Genomic DNA, 19,669 nt, shown 5'->3' with positions numbered 1-19,669 from the left:
TCCTGACTTCTGAACTCAGCGAAGACCACAACTCATTGTAGTGAACCTGATGAGTTCCTCTCACATGGGTAATTCAGATTCAGATTCCGATTCAATTTTAATTGTCATTGTCAGTGTACAGTACAGAGACAACGAAATGCATTGTCCGTGTCCAAGTCATGAGTTTTGTGATTTAATGTATTGAGTAGCAAGTTAAGCCAATGCTTTAAATGCAAGGTTATGGAGAAGTATAAGCATTAATTGAATTTTGGTAATAACAGAACCGTTAATACACTCATTCATAATCATAACTCTGTCACTTCCTGTATAAGATAGCACATATCTGGTGCAAGGAGTCAGTGCTGGTGATGATCAAAAGGTGAACAACTGACATACTGTCCATAGGCAAAATAAGGGACAATGTGCTGCTAAATAGAGTCTACAAATATTGCTGATCGCTTCGTCCAAAACGTTCTCCTCACAGAAATGCTCCATTATGGTCCATTTCACTCACCCTCCAGTGAGCCCACATGCTGGACACCCTGGTCCTTCACTGCAGGTTCACAAGAGCAATATCTACCCTGTCATCAGGAATAATTGGAAAGGCCACCTTGTCCCCAAGATTAATTGGAAGAGATAAAGAGTCAACTTGCAACCTTGCATGCCCTCCTCCAGTCTTAGAGCCACAGAGTAGTCATACAGCGTGGAAACAGGTCCTTTGGCCCAACTTGACCACACCGATCAACATGTCCCAACTACACTAGCACCACCTGACTGCATTTGGCCCATATCCCTCGAAACCTGTCCTATCCATGTACCTATATTTAACATTGTGATAGTCCCTGCCTCAACTACCTCCTCTGGCAGCTCGTTTCATATACCTACCACCCTTTGCGTAAAAAAGTTGGTCCTCAGGTTCCTATTAAATCTTTCACCCCCTCACCTTAAACATATGTCCTCAGGATCTTGATGCCCTACTCTGGGTAAAAGACTGTGCATTCACCCTATCTATTCCTCTCATGATCTTATACATCTCTATAAGATCATCATTCATTCTTCTGCACTCCAAGGAATAAAGTCCTAGCCTGCTCAACCTCTCCATATAGCTCAGCCATTTGAGTCCTTGCAACATCCCCGTAAATCTTCTCTGGACCCTTTCCAGCTTAACGATATCTTTCCAATAACAGGGTGACCAAAACTGAACACAATACTCTAAATGTGGCCTCACCAATGTGTTGTGCAACTGTAACATGACCTCCCAACTTCTATACTCAATACTATGACTAATGAAGGCCAACATGCCGAAAGCCCTCTTGACCACCCGATCTACCTCCGGCACCACAGGAACAATGGGCCTGCACTCTCAGATCCCTGATGCAATCAGCTCAGTTAAGGTTGTTTGAAAAGGGGTGCAGCGTGTACAGTCACTTGTGTCTCCATTTTAGTTTTCTACCGCATAATCTCCTCAATATATGCCTACCTTGAAGATGGTGTCCCCTCCTCACCGTCGGGAGTTTCATAAGACCCTCCCTCACTGCTCGCCCCCTCCGTGATTCCTACAACTCTCCTGCTCTTCAATCTTGTTATCTTTCTGACTCATGAGCACAGCCTCCTGTCCTTCCTCAGCATTTAGCTTTGCCCCCGTCTTAGCTTGTATGGCTTCCAGCCACATTTCTAGACTTCTCAATTCAGTCCCGGCCAGGATCTCAAGTACCTGCAATGTATTCATCATTTCCCCCAGAGGTCTTGCCTCCATGACCTGCCCTCTACCCTCTGCATCATGTGTTGGTGAGTCTGGAGAAGGGTCCCAAACCGAAACACCATCTGCCCAGCTCTCTCCACAGATGCTGCCTGACCTGTTGAGTTCTTTTAGCAGTTTGTTCTTTGGTAAAGCTGTTTAACGATGCTTGAGGCCATATCAGTGCACAGTACATCACTTTTGTTTTTAAACATATAATTCATTTCTATCATCCTGTAATATTTTATGTTGTAATTCCATTTGTCACTTACACTGTTAACTTAGCATTAACGAACTTGCAAACAAGTTCTGCATTATGCAATAAAAAGGAACTGCAGATGCTGGTCTATAGTAAAGATAGACACCAAGTGCTGGAGCAATCCAGCGGGCCAGGCAGCACCTCCGGACAAAACTGACAGACAATGTTTTGTGTCGGGACCCCTCCTCAAACTGTATTATGCAGTTCTGTAAACTTTTACAAGTTTTACCTCACCAACATGAGCTCAGACCAGGCTGAACATGGAATAATTACCTACAGATGTTGCTACATGTGGAGCCTGATAAGGGAGAAGTGGAATCTAGGGTAAGGCATTACTTCAGTTAGAACTTGCCATTGAAGGAGCAATGTCGAGCATTATTGCCCCATTGTTGATCCTACAATGGAGTCTGAGCAATAAAGGAAAACCTCAACAGCTAAGAAAAATAACATATCTATAGAATCCAGGTGATTGGTAGTGTGTGGATAGAGAATACAGCAGTTCATGCAGGAAAATCAGGGGAGGATTATCTGAGCAGATATGATCTGCCAGAATGTGACGTCCAAACTATAATAACCGAACAATTAAATGATTTGGACATTCACCAACATGAGCTCAAAGACTTAAAGCAAAATAAAGAACAACAGCTGAAATGAATTTATAAATAAAGTTTCTCATGTTCTGGTTACTGCCCAGTTGGTCTTTTTGATTTTTTTTAAATAAATTAATTATTTATGATCAAGAGGCGATGGTGAAAAAAGATAAAACACAGAAATTAACAATGTGATATTATGGTTCATCAAGAAGAGAGGAACCATTGGTGGAGTTCTTGAAGGATCCTCATTTGTGGAAAGCCATGGCAAGAATGGCTCAGTCACATGTGAGAGAGCATTTCTCAATGGCGCTCATTCGATGTCAGTGGACATTCCTCCCAGATAGGAATTATTTACCTGAAACGCTCTGATTCTTCCCAAAATGCTTTACTTTTCAGTTCACAGAGATTCAACAACAGAAACAGGCCTTTCAGCTCACGTTGATCACCCGTTCACAGTAGTCCTACGTTATCAGAAGTTCTGATCCACTCCCTACAAATTAGAAGCAATTTCTAGAGAGGCCAATTGACCTACAAAGATGCATGTCTTTGGGATGTGGGAGGAAACCAGAGAATCCAGAGGAAACATAGGTAGAACATGCAAGGGTCATAGGGAGAACATGCAAACTCCACACAGATATTACCCCAAATCAGGATTGAACCTGTGTCTCTAGTGTAGTGAGGGAGCAACTCTGCCAGTGGCGTCATTGTGTTGCCACTGTGTTTCTTTCCTATCATGGTAATGATGCTTGAATGGTAACAGATGTTCTCTCATGATCACTGTTGATGGTGGAATGCAGCCCATCTGGTCCCTTCTTCTTCTGTTCCAAAAGGGGCCTCTAGCAAGCTGCCCATAATCAAAACACACCGTTTCTTCCAGTGTCCCACATATCTTCTAGAAATAGAGCAGCACAGAACTCTCTCTGCTTCTGCAAAATCTTCAGAGCACTCATAAGGAAAAGGGTTGGTGGAATTCTGGTGAGATCCATAAAAGTCTCCCAATATGTATCAAAGCTTCCTTCAATTATAACCCAGTGGAACGGCCTCCAGCAATGTATCAACATTGTCAGATGATGGCAGCTTAAAATTGAAACTAAAGAAAGTTGGTGTTGATTGCAAAACACTGAGTTAAAAAGGCATGCAGCTTCTTAATGAACAATGTTATCCCGAGATATTTCGAAGAAAAAGTTCCACGATTCTGTAGGCTTTCTTAAACTTCTTTAACAATTTGCATATTCAAAAACCCAATGATATCTTCCTTTGATGAGACTTTGAAGGTATCACTTTCCCTGGTAAGGACTGATGTGAAACTTGCTGATGATACAAAGCTACGTGACACTTTGGATTGGGAGAATGTGGTAGGTGGATTATAATGTGGGAAAAATGCAAGGCCATCCATTACAAGAGAAAGCAAAAAGTAAAACAGTGAGGAACACAAAAAGCTAACAAATTAGAGATGTTGGAAGAAAAATACACTAAAGTGCTCAGCAGGTCAAGTAGCAAGTGTATAGACAGGAACATGATCAATGGCATTTCAGTTCAATTAACCATCAGCAGAAAGTAGAAATGTTAGAAATCAAACAAGCTTTACGCTACAGAAAAGGGAGAGAGATGGAGACAGTTTATTCTGGAGCAATCGTAGATGGCAGCTCTATGCGTAAGTGAAACAATAGAGGAACAATTAGTCCACTGGCACTTCATTGTAGTCCCTCACCTAATAGAAAGGTCACTGAGGAACAAATTAAGATAAATTACAATCTTGCACAAAAGCCATGAAGTTTAGAGACTTTAGTGAGATACAGTGTGGAAACAGGACGTTCGACACTCGAGTCCGTGCCAACCAGCGATCACCCCGTAAGCTAGCACTGTCCTACACACTAGTATTAATTTATAATTTTACCAAAGCCAATTGACCTACAAACCTGCACGTCTTTGGAATGTGGGAGGAAACCCGTACAAACTCCGTACAGACAGCACCCTTAGTCAGGATCGAACCCGGGTCTCTGGCGCAGTAAAGCAGCAACTCTACCACTGTGCCACTGTGCCACCCTAATAATAATAAGGGACTTTAATTATTGAAACATAAAATAGATTACCAATCACAAAAGTGCAAAAGAGAAGTTCAGAGGGGAAGTGAAAAAAATAAATAAAAGACGCAAAGAGAACGATCAAGAAGAACTGGGATAAAACATAAAGAGATTCTTGAATATACTATAAGCACCTAAACTGGAGAAGGGCTCCTAAATTAAAAGGTGGGGTTGATCACAAACCATAAAAAACATTTATTCATGGAGGCAGGGGCCTGTGTTGAGGTACTAAAGAAAGTAAGTAAGCATAAGAAATAGAAGCAGGAGAAAGTTGCTGAATTCCTTGCTCCTTCTCACAAGTTCACAAGTTATAGGAGTAGAATTAGGTCAATCGGCCCATCGAGTCTACTCTGCCATTCAATCATGTCTGATCTCTCCCTCCTAATCCCATTTTCCTGCCTTCTCCCCATAACCTTTGACACCTGTTCTAATCAAGAATTTGTCTATCTCTGTCTTAACAATATCCACTGACTTGGCCTCCACAGCTCTCTGTTGTAACAGATTAACTACCCACTGACTAAAAAAGTTCCTCCTCACCTCCTTTCTAAAAGAGCGCCCTTTAATTCTGAGGCTATGGCCGCTAGTCCTAGACTCTCCCACCAGTGGAAACATCCTCTCCGCATCCACTCTAATTACGCTTTTCATTATTCTATAAGTTTAAATGAGGTCCCCCCTCAAACTTCTAAACTCCAGCAAGTAAGTACAGGCCCAGTGCTGTCAAACGCTCATCATATGCTAACCCATTAATTCCTGGAATCATTCTTGTAAACCTTCTCTGGATCATCTCCAGAGCCAGCACATCCTTCCTCAGATATGGGGCCCAAATTTGCTCACAGTACTCTAAATGTGTCCTGACCAGCACCTCAGCATTATATCTCTGTTTTTGTATTCCAGTCCTCTTGATATAAATGCTAGCATTGAACTTGCCTTCTCTGACATTCAGTAAGATTACAGCTGAGCATCAGCGATTCTTTTATCCCCTAAATATCGACAAATCTATTGATCCTTGTCTTGAATACACTTGTTGAGAATGTCTCCATAACCCTCCCGAGAAGAGAACTTAAAGATTCACTGCCCTCAGGTAACAAAGCGTATTCCCATCTCTGTCCTGACATTGTAAACCTTGTGTCTATTCTAGTGTATAGAATAGAACTAGTGTGCAGGTGATCATTATTCTACGTTCGCTCTTCTGGGTGAGATGCTAACTGCATTTCGTTGTCTCTGTACTGTACACTGCACAATGACAACAAAGATTGAATCTGAATCTGAATCAAAGGGCATATTTACACACTGTATCTCTAAACAACACAAGTGCTGTCCTTACATCTGCCCTATCAAGCTTTTTAAGAGTTTTATTTATTTTTAGTTATTTTAATACTTCAAATAATATAAATAGGCAGAAATAAATTTGATCACCTATTTCTGTGTAAGGTGTAATCATGCTTGCATCTGGTGATTTGTTGGTATCGTTGCATCCTTGTGCCAAGGTGGGTGAGTAGATAAAGAGGTTCAAAGGCATGAAACCGGTGGCCAGGATTGTAGAGATGACTGTCATGAAAATACTGCAAAACACAAAGCGGTTACTGTTTTTGAAATAATACTAAACAATCCTTCTTCAGAAATGTTGGCTTAAAGAATAGAGACTGGAATTTGCAAACAGTAGAAAACAAAACAACCTAACTTATCCTGCAAACAGCGAGGAGTTTAGTTTAGTTTATTGCCACGGATGGGCAAGTAAAATGATACTCAATATCCATAACGATTTATATAAGTTTATGTGGAAGCAAACGTGATACAAATATATTTGCCAAGTTATTCAGTTTGATTTTGATCAACATTTTGATCATTATCTCAGTGTAACAGAGTATAGTCATGAATGCCCTATGGTAAAATCACAATTGACGTGGATTTTTTCATGTTCCCTACAATAGGTTTCAGAGCACAGGCACAGGCTTGACCACATTGAAGATAGGGACTTATTAACATGGACCTCCCCAGTCTTTGGGGATGTCTGACATCCTTATTATGCATGGTGGCGATTTGGGGGAAAGGGCGCGAGTAAAGGAGCAACCTAATTGGCGAGTCTAGAAGAGTTTGAAAGAATGACATGTTGAAGACCTACTTCGACTATGTAGAAGACCTCCTTCCATCTCCTTCGACTATGTTGAAGACCAGCTTCGACTAGCCACGACTATAGAAACTTACAAAATTCTTAAGGGGTTGGACAGGCTAGATGCAGAAAGATTGTTCCCGATGTTGGGGAAGTCCAGGACAAGGGGTCACAGCTTAAGGATAAGGGGGAAATCCTTTAGAACCGAGATGAGGAGAACTTTTTTCACACAATGAGTGGTGAATCTCTGGAACTCTCTGCCACAGAGGGTAGTTGAGGCCAGTTCATTGGCTATATTTAAGAGGGAGTTAGATGTGGCCCTTGTGGCCAAGGGGATCAGAGGGTATGGAGAGAAGGCAGGTACGGGATACTGAGTTGGATGATCAGCCATGATCATATTGAATGGCGGTGCAGGCTCGAAGGGCCGAATGGCCTACTCCTGCACCTAATTTCTATGTTTCTATGTTTCTATGACTATATAACCATATAACCATATAACAATTACAGCACGGAAACAGGCCATCTCGGCCCTACAAGTCCATGCCGAACAAATTTTTTTCCCCTTAGTCCCACCTGCCTGCACTCGTACCATAACCCTCCATTCCCTTCTCATCCATATGCCTATCCAATTTATTTTTAAATGATACCAATGAACCTGCCTCCACCACTTCCACTGGGAGCTCATTCCACAGACTAGCTACGACTAACTTCGGGAAAATTGGACACCGAATAGTGGAGAGTGAAGACGACTTCCTTCGACCTCCCTTTGACCTCCCTTCGACTATGATGAAGGCTATCTACGACTACCTTTGATTACCCTTGATTACCTACGAATAACATGCCGACCTACTACGACCTACTATGACCTAATACGACTAAATCTACGAGTAGAAAAAGTATAGATTTTTTTCCATGGCAACCTTTTTTTACTCGCGGGCATTTTTTAACATATTGAAAAAAACGCAGAGACCTAGCTGAGGCCTTGAGAACGTGGAAACCACTCTCGAGCATGAAGGAGAGTCACGATGACCTCCTACGATCTTGTGTAGACCATGCTGCGAGTATGAGTCGAGGGCAAACTCACAAGAACTCGCGGATTAGGTCGCCCAACTGGGACAGGCCCTTAAGGGGATGAATAGCATGGTCATGTGTAGTAATCAGAAGGGAATGGTGATGCTGGTTTACCAATACAAGGCACAAAGTGCTGGAAAACTCAGTGTGTCAGAAAGCATCGCAGGAGAACACGAGTAGACCCTTCTTCACACTGATTGGAATTTTGGATTGGGACCTTTCTTCAGACTTAGCAGTGGGCAGGGAGGGGTTGGGGGAGAACTGCCCTAAATTTCACTTGGACTAACTACCACCCTGCTGTAAATTACACTTGAACCATCTCTAACATGTCTCTCCTCCTGATTTTTCTGACAGACTATCAACTGATTTCTACTATGAACACATTATCTCATAATTATGTGGACTACACTCCCTCCAACGTTACCTCTTGCAAAGATGCCATCCCTTACTCTTAATTTATCCACCTCCAACGATCTGCTGCTAAGATGAGGCTTTCCATTCTAGGATATCCGCGATGTCCTCTTTCTTTAGTAAATGTGTTTTCCTTCCGTGCTGTCATATATGGATCCCTCACCAGCATCTCCTCTGTGTCCTGTAGTTCTGCTCACGCTCCAACTCCCCACAGAATGGAAAAAGGATTGACTTCCCCTGGTCCTTACCTTTCACCCCATCAGACTCCACATCCAACACATCTGCGATATTTCCACCACCTTGAAGGTGATCCCACCCTCATTCACATCCTCCCAACCCCACTCCTTTCCATTTTCTGTTTTCTGTAGACATCTTTCCATTCACACTTCCTTGGTTCATCCAGCCCTTCCCACATAACCCACCCCCTGTCCAGGTACTTTCCCCTGCAATTGCAGATGTAACACCTGTCCCTATACCTCCCCCCTCACCTCCATCCAGGGACACCCGCAGTCCTTCCAGCTGAGACAGAGGTTCACATGCACCTCCTCTAACGTCATCTTCTGCATTTGTTGCTCCCAATGTGGCCTCGTTTACATTAGCCAGACCATGCATAGACTAGGTCCACCACTAGGCTTGATCGATCTCTTTGTTGCTGACCATTTTAACTCCTCTTTCCATTCCCATACTGACTACTGTCCTGGGCTTCCTCCATTGGCAGAGTAAGGCCACATGCAAACTGGAGGAACAGCACCTTATATTCCGCTTGGGTAGCTTACAAACATAATGGTATAAACACTGATGTCCCCAATTTTAGGTAATTAGCCTACAAACACCTCCCCCCCCCTTCCCCCACCACCTTTTCCCCCCTTTCTTCCACATGCCACACTTGGATGCATTGAGATAATAATCTGCCCCCTTGTTTTTGCTGCAAAAGTGGATTACCTCACAATTATTTATATTATACTGCATCTGCCATGCATCTGCCCACTCACTCAACCTATCGGCTTCAACCTCCACCCCTCGCAGTGCATTCCAGACACTCACCGCCCTCTGTGTAAAAAACGCCCCATATACCTCCTTTAAACTTTGCCTCTCTCACCTTAAAGCTGTGCCCCCTAGTATTTAATTTTTCTATCCTGGAAAAAAGATTCTGACTCTCTGCCCTATCTACGCTTTTCATAATTTTATATTCTTCTAACAATAATCCAAGTCTGTCCAACCTCTATCTGAACCCTCACTAATCCAGGCAGCATTCTAGTAAACTTCACCCTTTCCAAAATCTCCATGTCTTTTCTGTAATGGGGTGACCAGAACTGCACACAATACTTCAAATGTGGCATAACCAAAGTCCTATAAAGCTGCATCGTGACATCCTGGCTCTTATACTCAATGCCTCTACCAATAAAAGCAAGCATACCATATGCCTTCTTTACCACTCTATCTACTTGTGTTGCTACTTTCGGGGAATAATGAACTTGGACCCCAAAATCCATCTACACATCAATAAAGCAAAGGGCCCTGCCATTAATTGTATATTTTCCCCTTATATTTGACCTCTCAAAATGTAAGACCTCACACTTCCTCGGATTAAACTCCATCTGCCATTTCTCCACCCATTTCTGTGGCTGATCTATATCCCACTGTATTCTATGGCAGCCTTCCTCATAGTCCACACCCCAGTAATGTTGGTGTTATCTACTCATTTAATAACCAACCCATCCAAGTTTATGTCCAAGTCATTTATATATCTCACAAATAGCAGAGGTCCCAGCACAAATCCCTGTGGAACTTTACTGGTCAAAGACTTCCAGTTTGAATAATGTCCTTCCACCACAACCTTCCGTCTTCCATCAGTGATCTAGTTCCAAACCCATATGAATTGTCGCTATTAATTGCATGCATCTTAATCTTCTGGATCAGCCTACCTCGAGGGACTTCATCAAATGCTTTGCTAAAATCCATGTAGAAACTATCCACTGCCCTACCTTCATCAATCACCTTTGGCACCTCTTCAGAAAAGTCGATCAAGTTAGTAAGGCCTGCCATGTACAAAGCCATGCTGACTGTCCCTAATTAACCCACTCTCTTCCAAATGGGAGAAAATCCTATCCCGAAGAATCCTCGCCAATAGCTTCCCTACCACTGACCTGAGGGACACAAGCCCATGTCCCTGGATTTTCTATATTTCCCTTCTTAAATAAAGGATCAACATTAGCTACTCTCCAGTCCACCTGGATCTCACCTGTGGTGAGAGAAGCCACAAAGATCTTCGCCAATGGGCCCGCAATCTCCTCTCGTGCCTCTCAACTACCTGGGAAAGAGCTCATCAGGTCCGAGGGATTTATCCACCATATTGCTTTTCAAGACTCCCAACACCACCACCTTCCTAATCTCAAACTGCCCTTGCATATTATTATTCTCCATAATGCTCTTCATCATGGTGAAGACAGATATAAAGTACTTCTTTAGTACCTCGCCTATATCCCCACTCCAAGCATAAATACCCTTTTTTATTCTTGAGCAGACATACATACTCCCTCGTTATCCTCTTGTTTATATAGGTATAAAATGTTTGGAATTTTCCTTAATTTGACTTGCCAAAGTCCATTTGTCTCTTTTGGTCCTAATTGCCCACTTGAGTTCTTTTCCGCATTTAGATTAGTTTAGAAATACAGCGTGGAAACAGACCCTACAGCCCAACAAGTCCACACCGACCAGCAGTGACTCATGCACTAGTTCTATCATACACGCTAGGAACAATTTACAGAAGCCAATAAAATCTACAAACCTGCACGTCTTTGCATAGTGGGAGGAAACTGCAGCACCCAGAGAAAACCCAAGCGGTCACAGGGAGAACCCCGTTTATATCAATGGGACGATGGTGGAAAGGGTCAAGAACTTCAAATTCCTGGGCGTGCACATTTCCGAAGATCTTTCCTGGCCCCAACACACTGATGCAATCATAAAGAAAGCACATCAGCGGCACTACTTCCTGAGAAGACTACGGAGAGTCGGTATGTCAAAGAGGACTCTCTCGAACTTCTACAGGTGCACAGTAGAGAGCATGCTGACTGGCTGCATCGTGGCTTGGTACGGCAACTTGAGCATCCAGGAGCGGAAAAGGATGCAGAAAGTTGTAAACACTGCCCAGTCCATCACCGGCTCTGACCTCCCAACCATTGAAGGGATCTATCGCTGTCGCTGCCTCAAAAAGGCAGCCAACATCATCAAGGGACCCACACCATCCTGGCCACACACTCATCTCTCCGTTACCATCGGGCAGAAGGTACAGGAGCCTGAGATCTGTTACATCCAGGTTCAGGAACAGCTACTTCCCCACAGCCATCAGACTATTAAACTCACCAACAAACAGACTCTGAACTGTAAACAGACTATTGCACTTTATCTGCTTATTTATGTGTATATTGAACTGAACTGTTCTGTATTTTTGCTTACAATATTCCGTTGTGCTGCAGCAAGCAAGAATGTAATTGTCCTATCTGGGACACATGACAATAAACTCTCTTGACTTGACTTGACCTGAAGGTACAAACTCCATATAGACATCAGCCATAGTCAGCAACAACCGGGTCTCTGGTGTTGCAAGGCAGCAATTCTACTGTTGTGATACTGTGCCACCTTTATATTAGTCAAATGCATTGACATCTAAAGCCTTGCTTGTGCTTCCTTTTTCATTTTGATCAAATTGATGACCTGTTTGATCATCCAATGCTCCCTTACATTGCCATCCTTCTCCCTCCTCTTCACTGGAACATGAAGGTTCTGAACATCCATCAATTGGTCTTTAACCAACTCCCACATGTCAGATGTGGACTTGCCCAATAACAATTGCTCCCAGTGTACCCTCTTGAGCGCCCCCCTAATAATGTTGTAGTTTGCCTTACCCCAATTTAGTATCTTTCTGCAAGATCCACTCTTCTCCCTTTTCAAAACAAACCTAAAACTTATAGAGTTGTGATCACTATTCCCAAAATGTTCTTCCTCTGAAACAGGTGGCCAGGCACTTTTCCCAACACATGGTTCTTTTACCAGTTAGACCATCCACATACAGTTTCAAGAAACCCTCTTGGATACAATTCTACCCCATCTAAGCCTTTGGCACTGAGCAAGTCCCAGTCAATATTAGGAAAGTTAAACTCATCCACTAAGATAAACCCTGTTGCTTTGGCATATCAGTAAATTGTCTACATATTGGCCTTTGTACAATCCTATCAGTGTTTCAATCTTCTTAATTTCTAAGCACTTTTCCGACTTTTTCCGACCTACTACTCTGGTTGACATCCACTTGTCCTTCACGTGTTGGGAGAATGGGGAAGGAATCGGAACTACCCCAGTATTTCTTGTGGAATGGAGGAAATGAGGGATGAAGTGAGGCTAGCATTGGTGTGGAGGAGCAGGTTTGTGGTGGTGGAGGTGGGAGAGATCCTGGGATTGTGAGGGAATGCAGGTTCCTGGAACTTAGGGGTGTTTGAAGGTGAGTACACTTCAATACAGGGGGGGGGGGGGGGGGGGGGGGGGGGGGGGGGGGGGCAGGGGGGGGGGGGGGGGGGGGGGGGGGAGCTTAGGTCACGTGTTACTTGTAGATTTCCTAGGTTGGTGCAAAAGCTTCGTCATCAATCATTAAACATTTCCAGGATAATTATCCTGAGACAATATTGTCCAAATTCCCCTGCAGCACTCCAAAAGAAGTGATGCATGCAGAAATGAATTCATCCTGTCTGGCCTGGATCATTTCAGACACTAACTCATGACAGGAAATGCCTATCATAAAGTTCCAAGTGAAGCAAGAAAAAATAACAATTTAAACATTTCTTTGAAACACAAAATTCCAAACAGAAAATAGCTGTGGTAAAGAATTCCACAGATTCACCACCATCTGACTAAAGAAATTCCTCCTCATCTCCTTCCTAAAAGAACATATGTTCTTAACGTCAATTTTACGTTGAACAATGATAAATTCAGAATTCAACTAAAAAAAGACTAAAAATAAGTAAAGCAAGATAAAAAAAACCGAGGGCAGACTGAAGCAAAACATAAACACACACTGCAAAAGCAAGTACATGAAATGGGAAATAACAATTAAGACAATTGCTGGTTCCTTGCAGCAGGAGAAATTAGAATGGGGCCAAGGAATTAAATACATTTATTTTACATTATACAGTATACATATACAGTAAGTTTGATTTAATCAAAATTAATTTATATTACTTTATATACTTTATATTATTATTTTATATATTCAAAGGAAGACACAGAAACCTGCAAGATATATTAGAGAACAAAGGATCACTTATTTATCCAAAATAGTGCTGAATAGATTCTTTGACTAAGGGAATAAAACAAAATAGGGTTAACCCTGGAAAATGATGCTAAAGTAGAAGATCAGCTGTGCTGGAAGATCAGTTTATGCTGGAAGAGTAGCATGGCCAATCCATTTTTTATTTTTTTTACAGTTCTTGTTTCACGGTCATTCAGTGACAAGTGAGCATCATCATTCATTAAACATTTTTTGGAACCAGCCATCTGACATCTTTTAACAATTTTACAATTTTACAATTTTAACATTTTAAAATTCAACAGGAATTAAGACCAATTAGCAACAAGCAATTAAGACCATTCGGCTCAGCTAACCTGTGCATATATAATATTAAATATAAAATTAGAGCAGAAAATGCTGGGAACACTCAAATAGTTAGAAAGCAAATGTGGAGAGAGAAATGGGGTGAAGATTTCCAGATGGTGACTATTCATTGGATATGCAAGGTATCTGAGAAATAATTAAACAAATCCAGGGAGGAAAGCACATAAGGGGATGTCTCTTATAAGGTGGGAGACAGTTAGTAGACAGTAAATGAATAAAAAGTTAATAGCACAAAGCAGTAGGTGGCACGGGGTGGAAGTTGTAAGGTACGTCCGTCAGCAGTGAGGGAAAGAGTTGGTTTCAGACATCGTGTACATGGTTGCGTGTAGCAAGGAACTGCAGATGCTGGTTTATACCAAAGATAGACACAAAGTGCTGGAGCAACTCCACGGATCAGGGAGCATCTCCAGAGAAATGGAACAGGTGACGTTTCAGTTCGGAACCCTTCTTCAGACTGAAAGTAGAGGGTTGGAACTGGAGGTAGGAAAAGGCCGGAACAATTCAGGGCCGGCAACTGATGGCTAAGGAAAGGTAGAGCCCATAATGGCCCATTGTTGGCTGGGGAGGTAATTGAAATTAGAGAAATCAATGTTCATACCGCAGGGATGTAAACTGCCCAAGCAAAATATGAGGTGTAGAAAGTATACTGGCGGGCAGGTTTGCTAATGCATTGAAAACAGTCCATTTGGAAAACTGAAATAGGCAAGGAGTAGAGGTTTGCTCTGGCGTAACGCCATAGGTCTCTAATGTGGTGGAGGGAGATTGTTGGAATGTGAAGATAAAGAGAGGGAGAATTCTATGGGGATATTTCTATATATGAACTCTATTTATGCACATATAAATTTGCAATGTATTGTGATTAATTTTAGCAATTAACACTCTGGCCAAACAGCAATAACAATCTACTATTTAGTATAATAAACATTTTAACCAAATGTTCAAAAGGCTGTGGGGTATTTTTTGTTGCTCAATGACTGATGCTATTTTTACAGTTCATACTTGGAAGGAAAGATCTGAAGAACATACATTAGGAATCACCGTCACATTGCAGCTTACCTTGAAGTGGTTGCCACACGGCATTAGATAAGCTTGTTAAAATGTAACTCAAGGCATTTTTACATTGTTGATATCAGTAAATCTAAGGCTGTTAGATATTTGCAGGAAGGTTGAGCAGAAATCAACATTCATAACTTGATAAGTGAAAAATAACGAGAGAAACCCATTGGCACTCACCTGAGATCCATGTCTCCATCTGTCCAGTAGCTCAGAACATTAGAAATAACCCCTCCGGGACAACATCCCATAAGAAGCACTGCAGTTGCTGAAGCACGTTCCAATTTAAAAGACATTTTAAGGATAAATGCAATAAGTGGCATGAATCCAAATTGACAAACTACACCTATAGCTAGCCCCCACGGTCTCTTACAGTGAGCCCATAGTTTCTTCAAGTCAACCGTGCAGCCCATGGAAAGCATGATCAACAGCAGAGTAGCAAGAAGAGGTGGCTTCACATAATGCATCATAACCTCATTAAATTTATCATCGTCAGTCATATTATTTACATTGCCAATGGTATTGTTCTCACAGTTTTGAATGTTTGTTGAATTGCCCATTTTCACCTCATCAACTGTGTGCTGTTGTACTTGCTCTGCACCACGAGTTTTAATTTTATCCTCCAGTGCATTTATTTTTATGGGGAAAAATGCAAGGGGATGTCTCCACGTAAAGTCGAATGTGTGTTGGTATTGGAGAATCTGATATTATGCAATATTGTAATTAACCTCATGCTGGCTAGTGCAGTATAGCTCCAAATACAGACTTGTTCACTGTGAAACGTGCCTATTTCTGTGTGCACAAATGAAAATAAATAGATAATAAATTGAAAGTGAAAGTGCAAGTAAAATAGAAAATAATTTGCTTAATTTGAATAGGAAAAAAAATAATATGATTGAAAATTCACTTTATCTTTCTCTTATTGGAAATCTTCAATTGTGCCTCAGTGAAATCGGAAAACTCACAGCCCAACAATAAAAGAGCTCAGAGAAAATCAAACTCCCTGGCATGGAGCAGACAGTTCTGTCAGTAGGTATACCATGGCACTCCAAAAACATGCAGCTTTGGGCAAATGTAAGAATTAAATTAAAAAGAATAAGTAGTTGTTCGTTTCGAGTCGAGTTGTTCGATTTGAGTCGTTCGTTCATCATTCCTCTGACTCACAAAAACGATGTGTTAACTGTCTATGTGACTGTTAACTGCTACATCGATATCCATTCCCTTCATCCTTTGTAATTATAATCGTGTCACATTCGTTTTCTTGAGTCAGAGGAATGAAGTGTTAAAGGCCTTTCTCACGGGGCGACTTGACGCAAGATGTAACCAGAGTGAAGTGGTCGTGGTCTAGCACAATATCACACGATATAACGGGGGGTAGATAAAGAGTTCCCACGGGTACTCGGCATTTGTGTTATTTGTGCGAGTGACTTGTCCGTCTCCCGAGCTTTCCCGTTAAATCTTGAATGAACATTGTGAACTGTGAAGTGTCACATGGCACAAATGATGTCACTTTTTTTTTCACACACTATAAATATCCTCCCTTGGTTGAATTGGCTCATTTGGAGACATGCCTGTACTAATGCCGTGATTTTACTGCAGGAAGATGCTACATTACTTAGACGATGTTAGTTGCGCCCAAGTTTAAATTTCCAACGTGTGTTTCAGAGTAAAGAGTCAGCGCAGAATCCTTGATAATCAAAAACTGTCTGACTCAGCAAGTTAGACACAAAATGCTGGAGTAACTCAGCGGGCCAAGCAGCATCTCTGGAGAAAAGGAATAGATTCCATTTTTGGTCGGGACTCTTCTTCGGGATGTTTGTAGGGGGGAACTGGAAGCAAGAAACGACCGGGACAAATCAGGGCCAACAACAGATGACCTCAGCAGGGTATTTTGAAGAGGGGTCCCGACCCGAAATGTCGCCTAACCCTTTACTCCAGAGATGCTGCCTGACCCACTGAGTCACTCCAGCACTTTATGTCTATATTTGGTTCCCTGATAGGCCAATTGTTGGCTAGGGATAGTGTGATCCCAAGAGGGAACCATCATTGCAAACCTTGGACTGGTTAACCGACATTTACTGCATGGGGGGGCAGGAGGGGGTGGGCGGGGGAGAGAGAGAGAGTGTAAGTTACCTAAAATTAAATAATTCAATGTTCATAGTGAACACAGACACAAAATGTTGGAGTAACTCAATGGGTCAGGCAACATATCTGGAGAAAATGAACAGGTAGCGTTTGTGTCTATCTTCGGTAAAAACCAGCATCCGCAGTTCCTTCCTGCACAATGGATCTCAGTGTCAGTCTCTGACTCCCGTTGGCAGGCCATTCGGCCCACAGCCCGCCCAGCGATGACTAACCCATATCACAGGGGGATGGTGTGAAGGCGGAGTTAGACAGAGCTTGATTAATGTTACGGTTGGGGAATGGGCCATAATATGGCCAGGGAAACGCTGTTATTCGTGATGCCCCCTCCGCCCTTTCCCAGCTGTTCTCAATCGCACCCCTGGCCACACAAAAATTTATACTTTAATTCAGATTCAGATTCAGATTCAGAAAACTTTATTGTCTGTCGTAACAGAAAATCTTCTTTGACGTGGCTCAACATACAGACAGGACAATGTACTGATAAGCAGTCATACAACACAGATTTCTGCGAGCACACACAGTGTGTATCGATCTTAAAAGCAAATATAAAGATTAAAAACTGTAAAAAATAGACAAGATAAAAGTTGTGGATACGTGTAAAGTGACAATGCATCAGGGTTAATTTGTCCATTGTTCATTTTTTATTTAAGCTGTTTATGGCAATGGGTATGAATGAGTTTTTGTGGATGTTTTTCTTGGATAGGGGGACTTTATATCGGCGGCCTAATGGCCGAAGTTGGAAAGACTTGTGCAGGGGGTGGGTGGGATCCTGTGTAATGAGATTGGCTTTCCTTTTAACTGCCTGGGTGTGGAGTACTGATAATTGATTTTGAGTTTTGCCAGTTATTTTGCTTGCCTGATTGATGATCTGGGAAAGCTTTGATTTGTCTTTGACAGAGGTGAGGGTGAACCGGGATGTGATGTTAAAGGTGAGTACAGATTCTATAAGTGATTTATAGACAGCTGTTAAAATGTCCTGTCTGACATCAAAGCTCCTGAGTTTCCTCAGCAGGAACAGGCGTTGCTGTGCCTTCTTGTACACAGAGTCTGTGTGCTGGGAGAAGGACAGGCGGGTGTCAATCTCTGTGCCCCGGTATCTAAAGGCCTCTACCTGCTCAACTGTCTGCCCATTCAGCCTCAGAGGTTCAAAGAGAGGTTGGGGGGAAGATGTTCGCCTCCCCCCACAAGGAAGCTCCTTGGTCTTGGAGATGTTAAGCTCCAGAGAGCTCTCTTTGATCCACAGCATCAGGGTGTTGACCTGCTGATAGTAGGCAGCCAGAGAAGTGTGATCCTTGATGTGGGCCACCAGGGCCATATCGTCTGCATACTTAAAAAGGGAAATGTCACTGTTATTGTTTGTTATGTTGTTTGTGTAGATGGAAAATAAAATCGGTGATAAGACACAACCCTGGGGGACACCAGTGTTTAAAATCATGTTCTTGGATTTAAAACCATTTACCACCACATGCTGAGGCCAGTCTTGCAGAAAGTCTTTTATCCACAGGATAAGTGATGGGTTGACTTGTAGATCCAGAAGGCGGTTGCAGAGGGTGACCGTGTTAACTGTGTTAAAAGCTGAAGAAAAGTCCATAAATAAAATCCGTGTGTGGGGGTGTGGGGAGTCCAGCTGTCTGCTAACTGTGTCCAGGAGAGTCAAACAGGCATCCGCCACCCCACGCCTTGCCTTATAGGCAAACTGGAGTGGGTCAAGCCTGTCCACCACCATAGCAGTGAGGTGATCACTTACCACCCTCTCCATACACTTGGAAAGAATGGATGTGAGTGCCACCGGTCTGTAGTCCTTCATCTCCCTGGCGTTAGATTTCTTCGGCACCGGTATGAGTGTGGACTCCTTCCACATCCGTGGGACACAGCTGGAGTCAAGGAGATGCTGGAATAGCTGAGCGATAACATCACCCAGCTGAACTGAGCATTCCCTCAGCACCTTGCCCCTGAGCCTGTCTGGGCCAGAAGCTTTGTGAGGGTTGATGCGGCCCAGTATAGATGTAACCTTCCTTTTATCCACTGTGATTGATGAACTGCTGGTTAGGGTCCAGTCATTCTGGGGGTGTGTCCTGTCAAACCTGCTGTATTAGATGTTGAGTTGCTCAGCAAAGGTGGCAGGGTCAGAGCATTGGATCAGGGCCGGTTTCTGGGCTCTGCCCATCATGGTGTTTAGTCCCTGCCACGCCTCCCTTGCATTGCCAGTGGTGAATTTTTCCTCCACTTTGTTTTTATAGTGGAGTTTGGCAAACCTGGTCTTCCTTCTCAGCTCACTATTATACTGTTTTACTCTGTGTTTGTCTCCCTGTAGGAATGCTATTTTTTTGTTGTTAAGACACTGCTTCAGGTCCTTGGTAACCCAAGGCTTGTTATTAGGGTACAGCTTGACCTGTTTTGTTGGTATAACAGCATCCACACAGAATGACAAATAGGAGGAGATAGAATCTGTCAGCAGATTTAGGTCTCCCTCACAACTTTGGAAAAATATTTCCCAGTCAGTGATCTACATGCAGCCCCTTAATGCATCGACTTAATGCAGCCCCTTAATGCATTAAGAAGGA

The 19,669-nt window shown here is 42.7% G+C and overlaps 1 protein-coding gene across 1 annotated transcript in view; it reads right to left on the bottom strand.

Moving 5' to 3' along the window:
- The window catches only part of LOC129699856 (sodium-dependent organic anion transporter-like), a 34,360-nt gene extending 18,629 nt beyond the window's left edge, over positions 1–15,731 (bottom strand). The window contains exons 1-2 of the mRNA XM_055639993.1: positions 15,141–15,731; positions 6,070–6,215 (exon numbers count right to left, since the gene is read on the bottom strand). Coding sequence (XP_055495968.1) covers positions 6,070–6,215; positions 15,141–15,520 — 526 coding nt within the window. The 5' untranslated portion in view covers positions 15,521–15,731. The remainder of the gene's footprint in view (positions 1–6,069; positions 6,216–15,140) is intronic.
- Between the last annotated feature and the right edge of the window lie 3,938 nt (positions 15,732–19,669).

This window comes from Leucoraja erinacea, chromosome 1 (genome assembly GCF_028641065.1).
Source record: "Leucoraja erinacea ecotype New England chromosome 1, Leri_hhj_1, whole genome shotgun sequence".
NCBI classification, from domain to species: domain Eukaryota; kingdom Metazoa; phylum Chordata; class Chondrichthyes; order Rajiformes; family Rajidae; genus Leucoraja; species Leucoraja erinaceus.
The sequence above is the reverse complement of the archived record's forward strand: the minus strand, read 5'-3'. Positions and strand labels throughout refer to the sequence as shown.